The sequence below is a fragment of the Alternaria alternata genome (genome assembly GCF_001642055.1).
Source record: "Alternaria alternata strain SRC1lrK2f unplaced genomic scaffold CC77scaffold_2, whole genome shotgun sequence".
Taxonomy (NCBI): domain Eukaryota; kingdom Fungi; phylum Ascomycota; class Dothideomycetes; order Pleosporales; family Pleosporaceae; genus Alternaria; species Alternaria alternata.
In genome coordinates, this window is record NW_017306191.1 from 1,440,446 (window position 1) to 1,452,513 (window position 12,068).

At 51.6% G+C, this 12,068-nt stretch overlaps 4 protein-coding genes across 4 annotated transcripts; all 4 read left to right on the forward strand.

Annotated features, from left to right (window-relative positions):
• Window positions 1–871: 871 nt before the first annotated feature.
• On the forward strand, window positions 872–2,230 carry CC77DRAFT_1037574 (MFS general substrate transporter; the record flags this gene model as incomplete). Its single annotated transcript, XM_018527074.1, has 2 exons — window positions 872–1,246; window positions 1,298–2,230. 2 exons carry the CDS (start codon window positions 872–874, stop codon window positions 2,228–2,230), a joined length of 1,308 nt encoding a protein of 435 aa, XP_018390912.1.
• A 619-nt stretch (window positions 2,231–2,849) lies between these two features.
• CC77DRAFT_980808 (WD40 repeat-like protein) lies at window positions 2,850–6,761 on the forward strand. The gene is made up of 2 exons (XM_018536069.1): window positions 2,850–3,743; window positions 3,791–6,761. Exons 1-2 carry the CDS (start codon window positions 3,198–3,200, stop codon window positions 6,482–6,484), a joined length of 3,240 nt encoding a protein of 1,079 aa, XP_018390913.1. The 5' UTR covers window positions 2,850–3,197; the 3' UTR covers window positions 6,485–6,761.
• A 414-nt stretch (window positions 6,762–7,175) lies between these two features.
• CC77DRAFT_1028021 (alpha/beta-hydrolase) lies at window positions 7,176–8,039 on the forward strand (the record flags this gene model as incomplete). Its single annotated transcript, XM_018526412.1, has 1 exon — window positions 7,176–8,039. The coding sequence occupies one exon, from the start codon at window positions 7,176–7,178 to the stop codon at window positions 8,037–8,039; it is 864 nt and encodes a 287-aa protein (XP_018390914.1).
• A 465-nt stretch (window positions 8,040–8,504) lies between these two features.
• On the forward strand, window positions 8,505–10,202 carry CC77DRAFT_925936 (cytochrome P450; the record flags this gene model as incomplete). Its single annotated transcript, XM_018533888.1, has 2 exons — window positions 8,505–9,526; window positions 9,578–10,202. 2 exons carry the CDS (start codon window positions 8,505–8,507, stop codon window positions 10,200–10,202), a joined length of 1,647 nt encoding a protein of 548 aa, XP_018390915.1.
• Between the last annotated feature and the right edge of the window lie 1,866 nt (window positions 10,203–12,068).

Here is a 12,068-nt window from a genome sequence, read left to right on the forward strand (position 1 = left end):
AACTATCGTCAACTTTCTTCCATATTCCCTAAACAAGGGTCCACGGCCAAGCACACGCCGGCTATTCCCGCCCTGCGAGTCTATCTCTACCACAACACATTGCAATAGACGAGCCTGGCAACTGCCATTCTAGTCTCGTCGTACAGACATCGATACTACGTTAAGCTTCCCTGGGTGTAGCTACACTGTATACCACATTCACGCATAGATTAGCAGCCAATGACGTAGCCGATGCAACTCACATGTGCACGGAGAGCAACATCTAGGAAGAGGCAATGAGCCTCAAGTTCGGCACCAAGCAGCGCTGTGACGTCTCATTGGCGCGTCACTCAGCACTCTGTAGAATTTGGTTGCTACGATGGAATATGTGGGTCAGTACTGCAGGCTATCCGATGCAGTGTATATGGTCTCCTCACGCACCCTGGGATGATCTGAACTAGGACTTGACTCCGTCTCAGCTCGCCAACCGAATGTCCCAAGGCTTGAAGTTGTCCACACAGGTTGTAGCTGGTAGATTTTGGAAAGGTCGAGTTTGCCATAGGTGGACAGACAGTACCATGGATCGATAGTGGACGGAGAATTCAACATTGAACAGAACCGTAATTTACACATTGCTGCCTATGGGACATCGACAATGAACAAAAACAACGGAAAGAAAAGCTCAACGTACAACTCATAATCGGTGACATGATACGCATCCTCGTCTCTCCCTCCACCATTCAGAATCCTATTACTGCAATAGAAGATGAGCGTCCACAACTCCGAACAAGCCAGTAAGCTTTACCAAACCCACTGCTTTCATGAACATGGACTGAAATCGATGATAGTTGGCCAAGTCCAGTCCTCGGTCGACGAGAAGTCGCACACCAGAATGTCAATTTCATCCACCGAAATCAAGTCCGAGAATAACGGTGATCTTGTAACCCGGACACAGCAATGCAGGATACTTGCTTCAACATGCCTCATGGCTTTTACGATAATAGGCCTCAACCAGTCTTTCGGTGTTTTCCAGGCACACTACGGACGGCAAGCATCTGCCCTAGAGGGTGTCCTTCTTCAAGGCGATCTGTCAAAACGCCCGTTGATCTCTGCCGTAGGCTCATTAGGAAATGGTGGGCTCGTCGCCGCCTTTGCCCTGTTTTACTATCCACACCTACCTAGGTTGGGAGGTCACGTCAAATATTTGTGTGGACTAGGCACTGCCTTCATCACGATTGGCTTCGCGGCTGCTGCAGGAAGCCATAATGTAAGTAAAGTTCTCCAAGTCCCAGCGCCACAACTGCTTACAATGATACAGCTGGCAACGCTTGTCGCCTGCCAAGGATTCCTGGTTGGCATCGGAGCTGGCATCCTTAATTACGTTCTTGCGCCTATTTTACCCGAGTATTTCCTACAACGGAGCGGACTTGCACAGGGTGCCATGTTCGCTTGTGGCGGCCTAGGGGGTATGGTATGGGTGTTTGTACTAACGGCATTACTCGAAGGCATTGGAATCCGGTGGACGTTGGGGCTCCTCTCTATATTGAGCTTTGCAATCCTGTCCATCTCAAGTGCGCTCGCCCTTCCGCCGCGAAAATTCGAAAGGCGGTCTACGGAGATTGTCAGTTGGAAGGTCTTCCGAGATCCTCTTTTTGCTTCTCTCGCAATCGTGAACTTGACCATGGCGTTGACGCTGGCCATCCCTACGGCATTCGGATCTGAGTTTGCCCAGTCTATAGGGGCCAGCATCACCCACGGATCATATCTCTTGGCCATCAACTCGGGGATTGGAATTCCGGGAAGAATATGTACCGGCTGGCTCTCAGACAAGATTGGTCATTTGAATATGCTCATAGTTGCAACCGCCGTATACGCCATTGCAACCTGGGCGCTGTTCTTGTCATCCGCAATAACCAGCGATCTGGGACCATACGTTGGTATGACTGTTTGCTATGGACTGAGCAGCGGCGTCTTCAACACCGTCATGAACTCTGCGCAGAAGATGCTGTTTGGGGCCGAAATGTACTATCCCAAAAGCGGCGCGACCATTACCGTACGCGGGATCGGCTTCGTTATTGGCACACCTATTGCCGGTGGATTTGTGTCCAGGATCGCTGGTGAAGACTTGGTGGGGAGAGACTTTTTAAAACTTATCGTTTATACCGGCGCGTTGTTGACGCTTTCGCTGTTATGCCTTCTGAATGTCCGAAGGTTGGATGCGCAGGGGAATGGGTGGAAGCTAGTCCGCTGATCTGAGAGTTGGAGTACTGGGTGCGACTTGGGGGACAAATCGCTACCTACGTCTGCGTTGAAAAGTCTGTTCCAGTTGCCTGATAAGGTCAGCTCGTGCTTGTTCGTACTGTCTTGCTCTTGCCATGATGGAGTAGATTAGAATCTGATGTTCGAAAAGACAGGTACATGTGCTTTCCCCACTTTATCTCCCTTCAACTCCCACGTCCCACGTCCCACTCCACTCCGCCGCGGGCATGTGGACACCAGGGACCCGGATATCCACAACTTCTTCTGTTGCTACGCAGCATTGATTCGGACCAGGAATATGGATACGTGTGCTCTGCCACGTCGCAACACTCGGTGCAGATACTGATCCGGCGCGTTTACATGCTAGCCAGGAGATGTATGTGTGGATCGCACCACAGGCGGACACTTGCATCGAGGCGGGTGCCCTGCATGTCGGCATCTCTTGCGATGTCGTCAAAATGTAGAAGTGGTAACGGCGACAGGAGAGCCTTGGGGAAATTGGTGTGGCTGGTGCTGAGTGACGAGAATGTGACGGATGCATGGCGATAGGGTTTAGCGAGTTAGCGAGCTCTTTTACTCCGCCTGTTCCTGGCGCTGTAGATCGTCGCTTCCTTGCGTGTCGTGACCGCCCAAACAAATGCCCCGTTGAGCCAATTCACCCTCAGATGCGCGTCGCCTGTCTGATGCACGACCGCTCAAGCTGCAGGCCCTTTGCTCCTTCACCCTCACCACTCAGGGACACGTAGTCCCCCGCTCAATCGCTCTCTCACGTTCTTTTTGGATAGCTGCCGGGCCACTCCCCCGTAGTCGCAGTAGTTGCGTGCCAAAGATTCCCTCACCAACCACGCGATATTCCTTTCACCCCGTCCCATCGTGCAGGCGCGCCTAGTGCCATGACGTCTTTCTGAGATGTCTGCTAGCCATCGCAAACCTCCTCTACCACTGACCTGGAGGCCGCGATGTCGCTTACGCCCTCCAATCCCCGGATGATGAGCCCAGCCATCGGCTCCGGCATCAAGCTCAATCCCTCTCCATCCCCATTCTTCAAGACCACCCCGCGCTCGCCCGTCAAGGCTGGACGTGCCGAAGCCAGTCTTGCATTGCGCCAAGTCATTGGGACCACGACAAACTCGGCCAATGCCTTCGACAGCCTGCCGTCGGGGAGCAGCTTTGGTTACACGGCGGGTGCTGCCGCTGTCATTGCGTGCATAGACGCCCAAGGGCAGGTCACCCAGCGTTTCTACCGCGCACGACCTACTACGAATCCCATCAATCCCTCGGCATCCATATACGGCGGGCCCTCGACGCCCACTCAGAACGAGAGCCGCAACCGCACTGCCGTCTCCCTGCGCGACGCTGGCTTCGGAGGCTCCCCTCTCCCGTCCCCTAGTGCCCACGACTGGGCAGATTCTCCGAGCAACAGAGCCTGGGGTACCAAAGACAAGATCAAGGCCGCAACCTGTGTCAGCTTCAGCCCTGATGGCAAATTCTTTGCTGTCGGAGAGGTGAGACACACATTCAGTTCACGCTGTATGATTCTAACACAATCTAGACGGGTTACAAACCGCGCGTACTCATCTTCTCTGCCTCGTCAGATGCCGCCTCAGACACCCCACTCACCTCCCTCTCGGACCACACTTTCGGCGTCAACTGCGTAGCCTTCAGTCCCGATTCTCGCTTCCTTGCTAGCTTGGGCTCCGCCAACGATGGCTTTTTGTACATATGGCACATCAACTCCCGCACCGGAGCTGCTACGCTACATGCTAGCAACAAATGCGTCAGCCATATCAACCGAATGGCGTGGATGGGAAACAAGCTGGTGACTGTCGGTGTCCGACATGTCAAAGTCTGGAAGGTAGACGACCTCAATGCGACAATGCGCATCTCCAAGGCGCGTCAAAGCGATGTCTCGTTTCTCTCCGGCTCCACACACAAAACGCTACCAGGAAGGAATTGCATTCTAGAGAGCTTGAAAGAGTCGACATTCACAAGTGTGGTCGCCATAGCCCGAAACAAGGCCGTCGTAGCTTCTGACAAAGGGGATATATGTCTTATTGACGATACCGAATCCAATCATCGCTTCTCGAGATTGGTTGACGCCGGCTTTGCTGTAAGCTCTTTAGCTGTCGACGTTAAAGGGCGACTCCACGTTGCTGGTAGTCAAGGAGCACTCAAGACTTTCAACATAGAGGAGATGATTGGAAGGCTAACTCCTCCGCCCTCACCTCCACCGCGCGTTGAATCTCCCTCCACCTCGGTTACGGAATGCAATCAAATCGGCGTGATAGCCTGTCTGAAAGACTATCTCATCACTGTCGACACTCATCGAGCCATCCGATTATCACAACTGTGTTCCGACGATGATGAAGGCGCTGTGGGTAATGTCGTTCACACCTTACCTGCACATGGAAACGCTGTACTAGGAGTACATGCTGATCTCGCGCAACCGAACGTGTTCGAGGCTTCGTACTACACATGGGCTGCTGACGGTACGGTTATCTTCTGGAGTCAAGGGATGTTCAAGGGCTTGCTTCAAGTACAGCTTGAGCAGCTGGACGAACCTAATGCCGTCCCTAACGAGCTAAGGACAGTCCGTGCCTCCACTGATGGAGCTTTCCTCGTTGCTGGTGACAAATATGGTGTTCTACGTTTCATCGATTGCAACACTAAAACCTGCACGTTAGAGTTCAAGGCACATGCCAGCGAAATCACCAGCATTGCCATACATGAGGAGTCGGATATGACCCTCGTCGCGTGTGCCAGCCGAGATCGTACCGTTCAAGTGTTCACACGTTTAGAAGAAACCTGGGATCTACTGCAAACTCTGGACGAGCACGTAGGAGCAGTGAATGGAGTGTCTTTCTCTCGAAATGGCACGCGTCTAGTGTCGTCCTCAAGCGATCGAAGTCTGGTGGTCCGCGAACTTTTGTCTATCGAAGACGATCGTGGTACAACCCGAGCTTTTGTGATGTCACGAGCTATCATGTTAAAAGCGACGCCGGTGTCATCGGCCTGGGACATCGATCAGGACGATGCTCTTCTAGTCTCGACTATCGATCGCCAGGTACACAAATTTGACATTCGAACAGGTCAATTACTCAGCAACTTCCGTGCATGCGACACTGATGGTGGAGATGCAGTCGTTCTGTCTTCCTTGGTCCATATACCACGCAATTGGGGTGCCCCTCTAATTGCGGGTGTGTCAAGCACTGATAAATCGATACGCGTCTACGATGAAAGCGGCTCCCTGGTCGCTCGCGATTGGGGCCATACGGAGGGCGTTTCCGATATCGCGCTCGTAGAGACACCTGAGCACGTAAGTGAAGAAACGAGCGAGAAGTCGCTAGTCACAGTTGCTGTGGATGGAACCATATTTGCATGGGCTCTGGCTTTGCAGCCTAATCGTCACGACGTATCGAAGTCTATGGATTTGCTCGCCCCAAACACGCCTTCCAACCAGGATTTACTGTCTAGCAAGCCACCATTACGACGCGTCCTCTCGCAATCTGAAATGGCCCGTTTCCAACGCTCACCTGTAGAAGAAACACCACCGCCCAGCGGTAACAAATCACCAAAGTTGCGGAAAAAGGTATCCAAATTCTCCTTGGCCCCAACGCCGAAACTCGAACCATCTCCTATGACCAGTAGTTCACGCGAAGGCCGGATAACAGCATGGCAAGGACAAGGCACAGGGCGCAAAAACAAGAACCGCTCTCCATCGCCACCTAGTCCCAGAAACCCGCAGCTTGGTAAACGTCGTGCATCAATAGATGCTAGAAACCGCACGAAGGCCCCTGTGAACGAATTTGGCAGCTTAGGAGCGTCGACAGAGAGCCTATGTAGAACGCTTCGAGCCTACAGGAAACGTCTAGCAAATACCAGCGATACTATGAGCCCGGAACTCGCAAAAGAGGTCGAGAGGGAGCTTGCCGTTACTGCCAGGGCGATTGGAGACAAGGTGAAAACCAAGGCCTTTGAGGAGACGGTCATGGTCAAGCTGCTGGATCAGTATTCAGAACGATTGGTAAACATGCTCGATGAGAAAATCGCAGCTAGCGTTGCACAACGGGTACGCGAGAGCAGCGTTGGTAACTTCTCGGATGGGGCAGATTCACCTGTTGTTGCCCAACACCCATCAAGGAGTAGAGCGGGCAGTGAAGACATAGGGAATCGTCGTACAGATGATTCTGAATCAGGTACCGAGATCCTGGTCTTAGAGACCACTGAGAAGTTGACGATGGAATGAAGGTGTTAGGGTAGGAAGGTGGGCATGGGGGCGCAACTCGGTACGACTTGGGTATCCCGGATCAATTTCTACAGATGATGTGGCTAAACTGGCGTTCAATGCATTGCATATTCAGAGCAAACGGCGTTTATGATAAGAAAGCTCGTGGCTGAGCATGACATGGCGCATGACGGAGGGTGGCCAGTTGGCCACCTAACAATATTACGTTAGTACTGTAGCATAAGACGTAATCGTAGTCCTTAGTATCACTTTTTGCTCACTTGCTCGTGTAATCTGGTGCGACTATACACCTCGGTATTGCGCCTTTGTTGCGTATCGTGATGTGATCGTGATCTTCGCCAACTCCTTACAGAAACGCAGAACCTGGGTATGATGGAAAGGTTAGCGTGGCACAACTCGGCGGACCTGGCTTATCTGGTCTACATTCTCTACCTGTTCCCCTTTTTGTCGGGAGTGCGCCATCTGAAGAATGATTTCTCCGGCGTGTACAAACGGATAGATCAAGAACGTGCAGCGTATCATAGCCCGTGATGTGACATCATACCCGACGAAGCATGAGGCAACAGGTGGTGAGTGGCGAACACTACAGTGTAGCCGGATGAGGACGCTTGGTACACTCATAACATATGAAGCATCTAATTATTCTTCCATGAAACGGTTTTTAAGTCACATCGACAGTTTAACGCGCATCATGTCACCTCCTGGTACTTCTCTATCCGCCACTTCGCGCCCATCGACCCCCTCGAGACCAGCGCGTCTAAACGACTACTTAGTCATATCGCATTCAGCCTGCACACAAAAGGCATGTGTCGTCAAACCGATGTCAATACAAGTCGAAGACGGGCCTGATGGCTCTGTACCAGGGATCCTCCACCTACCATCCACAGTATCAGCCACATCAGCATCCAAGACAGCGGCTATACTCCTTTCTGGCGCAGGAGGCGGTGTCGTAGGACCATCGGCGATCTATCTTTCTCTAGCAGATAAGCTAGCCTCGCTCAAGCAAGCCGTGCCGGCATTGCGACTCGATTATAGATATCCAGCACGCAACAAGTATTGTGTGAGAGACGTCCTAGCAGCTATGAAACAATTAGAAGAGTCTTACCAGATCGAGCGCTTTGTGCTGGTAAGTTGGTCTTTTGGTGGCGCTCCTGTGTTTACTATTGGTGGCCAAGATAAAAGAGTGGTCGGGTGTGCGACCGTCGCTAGTCAAACAGCAGAGACGGAGGGTATACGCTCACTTGCGCCGAAACCACTTCTACTCCTTCACGGTACGGGTGATCGAACGCTGAGTCCTTCGTGCTCGGAAAGACTATATAGTATGTATGGTACGGAAGGTGATAAAGAGTTAAAGCTTTTTGATCGAGATGATCATGCATTAACAAGAAATTCTCTTGAGGCGGAGCAGCTCATTGGTGGGTTTGTGCTTCGTTGTGCTGGGTTGGATCCGCGGACCGATGAAGACGGTTTGGCAGAGAAGCTGGTGGGTGATGAAGAGAAGGTTGAGTTGATGGAGAAGGGGGGCGACTTACGGCGAAACGAGAGCGTGGAATAAATACAGGCGAGATTGCGGAACGGATGGTGCCTAATTTACTCCTGAATAGGTGATTCGTATCTGGAGGTCGGCAATAAACTATTGAGGTCAAAATAGATCAGGTTTACCACACGACTGCACAGCAACAAAGCGGACCCCTTAGTAGGGACCGAAAGAATGCGAAACCAACACCGCTGGATAAGCAGCTGCGTTCTTCTGCACGCAAAGACGACTGCACCGCAATAAAAGTTGGTTTTCGTGCTTAGCCGGAACGGCGATAACCCCGGTCCCATAGCAGCGTCAGGCGTCTAGCAGGTGCACGATACCATGAGGAACATCAGGGCTCTTTGTTAGCCGGCTGGGTGATTGTACAACTCTAGTGAATCAAAATACTGACAGTGCTTTGGAAGGAGGAACAAACTATTTATTCATAAGAAGGGTGCGATCTTGCACCCTCTTTGTTGTACGTTAAGCAACCAAACGATCATGAAGTTCAACCTTGCAAATTGTCTTATCCTCCCGGCTCTTGAAGCAACCGCCGCATACATTCTGCTTGCCAATACTCTCTCAGACACCTCTTTGAAGAAATACTGGCTCACGCTCACCATTCTCCACAACAGTATCCTCATCTTACACAAATGGTTCATATACCCTTTCTTCCTCAGTCCTCTATGCAATTTACCGCAGCCCAGAGGCTTTATACCACTCTTTGGCCATGGACAATTTCTCTTAAAGAAACACCAGCCGAGCCGAGACTGGCAAGTTCGCACGATGAGAACGGTACCGAACGACGGTATTATTCTCAGACGGGGATTCCTGCATACTACCAAACTCCTTCTGACGACGCCGGCGGCGCTAGCAGATGTCCTAGTGTATAAGTGCTATGATTTCGAAAAGCCGCGCGTTGGGGCTAACTTTATCAAGAGATTCCTGGGGGAGGGATTGTTGATGAGTGAAGGAGAGGAGCATGTGTGGCAGCGGAAAAGCATCATGCCTGCATTCCGTTTCCGACATATCAAGGAGTTATATCCGGTGTTTTGGGGGAAATCAATGGAGTTCTGCGCCGTGGTAAAGAGAGACCTTGGTGTGCAACCAGATAGTGTCTTGGACGTCTGTTACTATGCCACACGGGTTACGCTGGATATCATTGGGATTGCTGGAATGGGCAGAGATTTGGGGTCTCTGTATAACAAGGACGACGAGCTGGCAAAGAACTACCAGGAGATCCTTGAGCCGACACCCGAGAAGGTACTGTACTATCTTACCAACGTTATTTTACCACCATGGCTGGTGAGAAAGCTACCGTGGAGGTTGCATGAGAGGGTAACGGTTACGACTAGGAACTTGCGGAGGATTTGTTCGGAGCTTTTGGTAGAAAGGAAGATGAAGATCAGATGCGAGAAAGCCGAGGGTCAGGAAAGTCGCGATATCTTGTCCATCATGATTCGCGGTAACGACCAGTCGGACAAGAACCTCGTGGACCAACTTCTTACTTTTGTAGCCGCAGGGTCAGTATACCCGATCTCCGAGTCGCCCTGACACAGAGCTAACCAAGACAGTCACGAAACCACATCCTCTGCACTGACCTGGACTTCCTACCTGCTTGCCCAACACCCAGCCATTCAAGCTCGGCTCCGCTCCGAAATCCTTAAGTATATTCCCGATCCAGGCGTTCTGTCAAGCCCTGACTTCGATGTCGCCAGGCTTCTAGAAAGTATGCCGTATCTCAACTGTGTCTGCAACGAAGTTCTCCGACTCTTTCCCCCAGTACCTCTCACATCGCGCGTCGCTGTCAGGGACACGACAGTCTGCGGCCATTTCATACCCAGCGGCACCATGTTCTGGATTGTTCCGTGGGCAATTAACCGAAGTCCGAAGCTTTGGGGACCAGACGCTGAAGACTTCGTACCAGAGCGCTGGATGGATACGACGACCGGTCGCGCGACGATGAACGGTGGAGCAGAGAGCAACTACAGTTTCTTAACATTCCTGCATGGCCCGAGGGGCTGTATTGGAGAGAGGTTTGCGCGGGCCAAGATGAGGTCGCTTGTTGCGACATTCGTGGGTAACTTCGAGATGGAGCTGGCAGATCCTAACGAGGAGATTGTCGTGGGTGGCACGCTGACCAGTAAACCGAGGAACGGTATGAAGCTCAGATTGAAGGATGTGAAGTGGGGGCCATAGCACTTCGATGGTTCCGTCCTTCTATTCAATCGCAACCGCTACTGTATCATGCTATGCTCCTGAAGTGGCAGGAGTAAATCGTCGTCAAGCGATGCAGGCAGGGGTTTGAATTTTATCTTGTTCTTGTCCAAACTACTACATTGTGACCTTGTCGCGGGGATATGGAATTGTTCAACCGATGCAAGCATCTTACGAGCTGCATACTAGTGCCGGTCGCAGGCTCAATAGAGACTAACAACAACTGCACGCCTTGAGTAAGATGGTGGTTGCATGTCAACCCCCAATTCGCTATTCCAAGTTCAGGCCCCGAATCCGAACCCGAAAACTCAGAACATATTCCAAATAGATGGTGTGGAATTGCCAGATCTTTGCCCACAAGGGGTTGATGCGAAGTGGACGTTCTCAAGGGCTTCTTCGGTGCGGCTAAAAACGGTGGGAGATACTGAATCGCAAGCACTGTCTGACAGAAATTGCGGGGAGGGCGCCACCAAGTGTGTACCAAGCACTGAAAATGGGAAGTGTCCGGTGACGCGATTGTGGTCTTCGTTCTTCTCTTGACTCGCTCGCAGGCTCACACCTAGGAATACTGAATTGTCGTATGATGCACTTTCCGGTACCCGTTGCAAGTTGGCAACCGGCGGCAATGAAGGCGGAAGAGCGCAATAAGTGTGCCCAAGGAGCAACGAACCAAGGGTGGCGTAGAGATCGTTACTGAAAGTATGCGACCATTGATGCGAGCATGTGAAGACGATAGTCGTGGATTAGTTACCGTGCGGGAGGAAGAGCGGATGTGTGTTCGACGCGGCCGACTAGCTGGTGTCATCCAAACTTTGGACGTCGGATCCCAGACACAGCTAGCTGTGCCGAGATTGAAATCTGGCGATCTTCTCTTTAATCAGATCGACGTTGGCTAGAGCAAGATTCTGCGATGCATGATCAAGGTCTTATCATCTTCTTTTATGATGGCATAGGACTACTGACCAAGTTTACCGTATTTGCCGTACATTACTGTGCAACGCACACGAGTCGAAGCGAAGTGAGCGACAGCGAGGCGTTTCCAGATCGGCGCATGCGCGCTTAGATCGGCGTAAAGTTCTAGGTACCAAAATTACCGCCTTGCGTACTACCAAAGCGCTGTAAAGACGCGCGGAGGCGGCAGAAGATTCTCTACCCGATGCTGCGACACCGGGAATGAGGCAACCGCATCGCTGTGACCATCTGATAAATCTTCCAGATCAAGACACGAGTTCTTATTTGGCAATGAGTCGCATTCACAACGGGCATGTGGGTCTTTGGTGACAGACCCCACGTGCAAGGCTGATCCTGGCGAATTTACGATTGGCTGGCGTTACTACGGACGCCCAACGTCATGCATCGACTACAGATTTCATAAGGTTTGATACACTCAAGATGCAGGCCTTGAGTCAAATCAGTACTATACTTGTTCCGCCACGCGAGCAAGATGACAACGACCCAGAAATTCACTTACTGCAACGGATGAATGCGAATAGGCTTTGTTTACATTAAGTTACGGACCGAATGGTCCGACTTAATGCTCGCGTACATGTTTTCTCGATACGAGTTTCTAGGACACGACAAGAGGGTGTGAAGGTAGGATGTGGCCTAAACCGACATTTGCCACGCTAAGCAGACTCGCTAGTCTATTCGAGTAAAGAGTGACAGCCGGGCTGAAGGATTAACGGTCGTCATAAGTAGCGATTCACCTGAATGTTATCTTGTGACATCGTTCCGTGGAGCCGAAACGTCCTTCAATTCCTCGAGGTGTTCCAGACTCAAAGTAAGAAAGGTGCTGTCGCGGTCCTGTATGTCGAGTCAGTACGCCCCGCAATACTACTGACACGTCCG

Bases quoted from the DNA above. Each gene is read 5' to 3' on its own strand.
- CC77DRAFT_980808 (XM_018536069.1), top strand. From the start codon at position 3,198: ATGTCGCTTACGCCCTCCAATCCCCGGATGATGAGCCCAGCCATCGGC. The intron at 3,744-3,790 runs GTGAGACACACA...AACACAATCTAG, and splicing joins AATTCTTTGCTGTCGGAGAG to ACGGGTTACAAACCGCGCGT.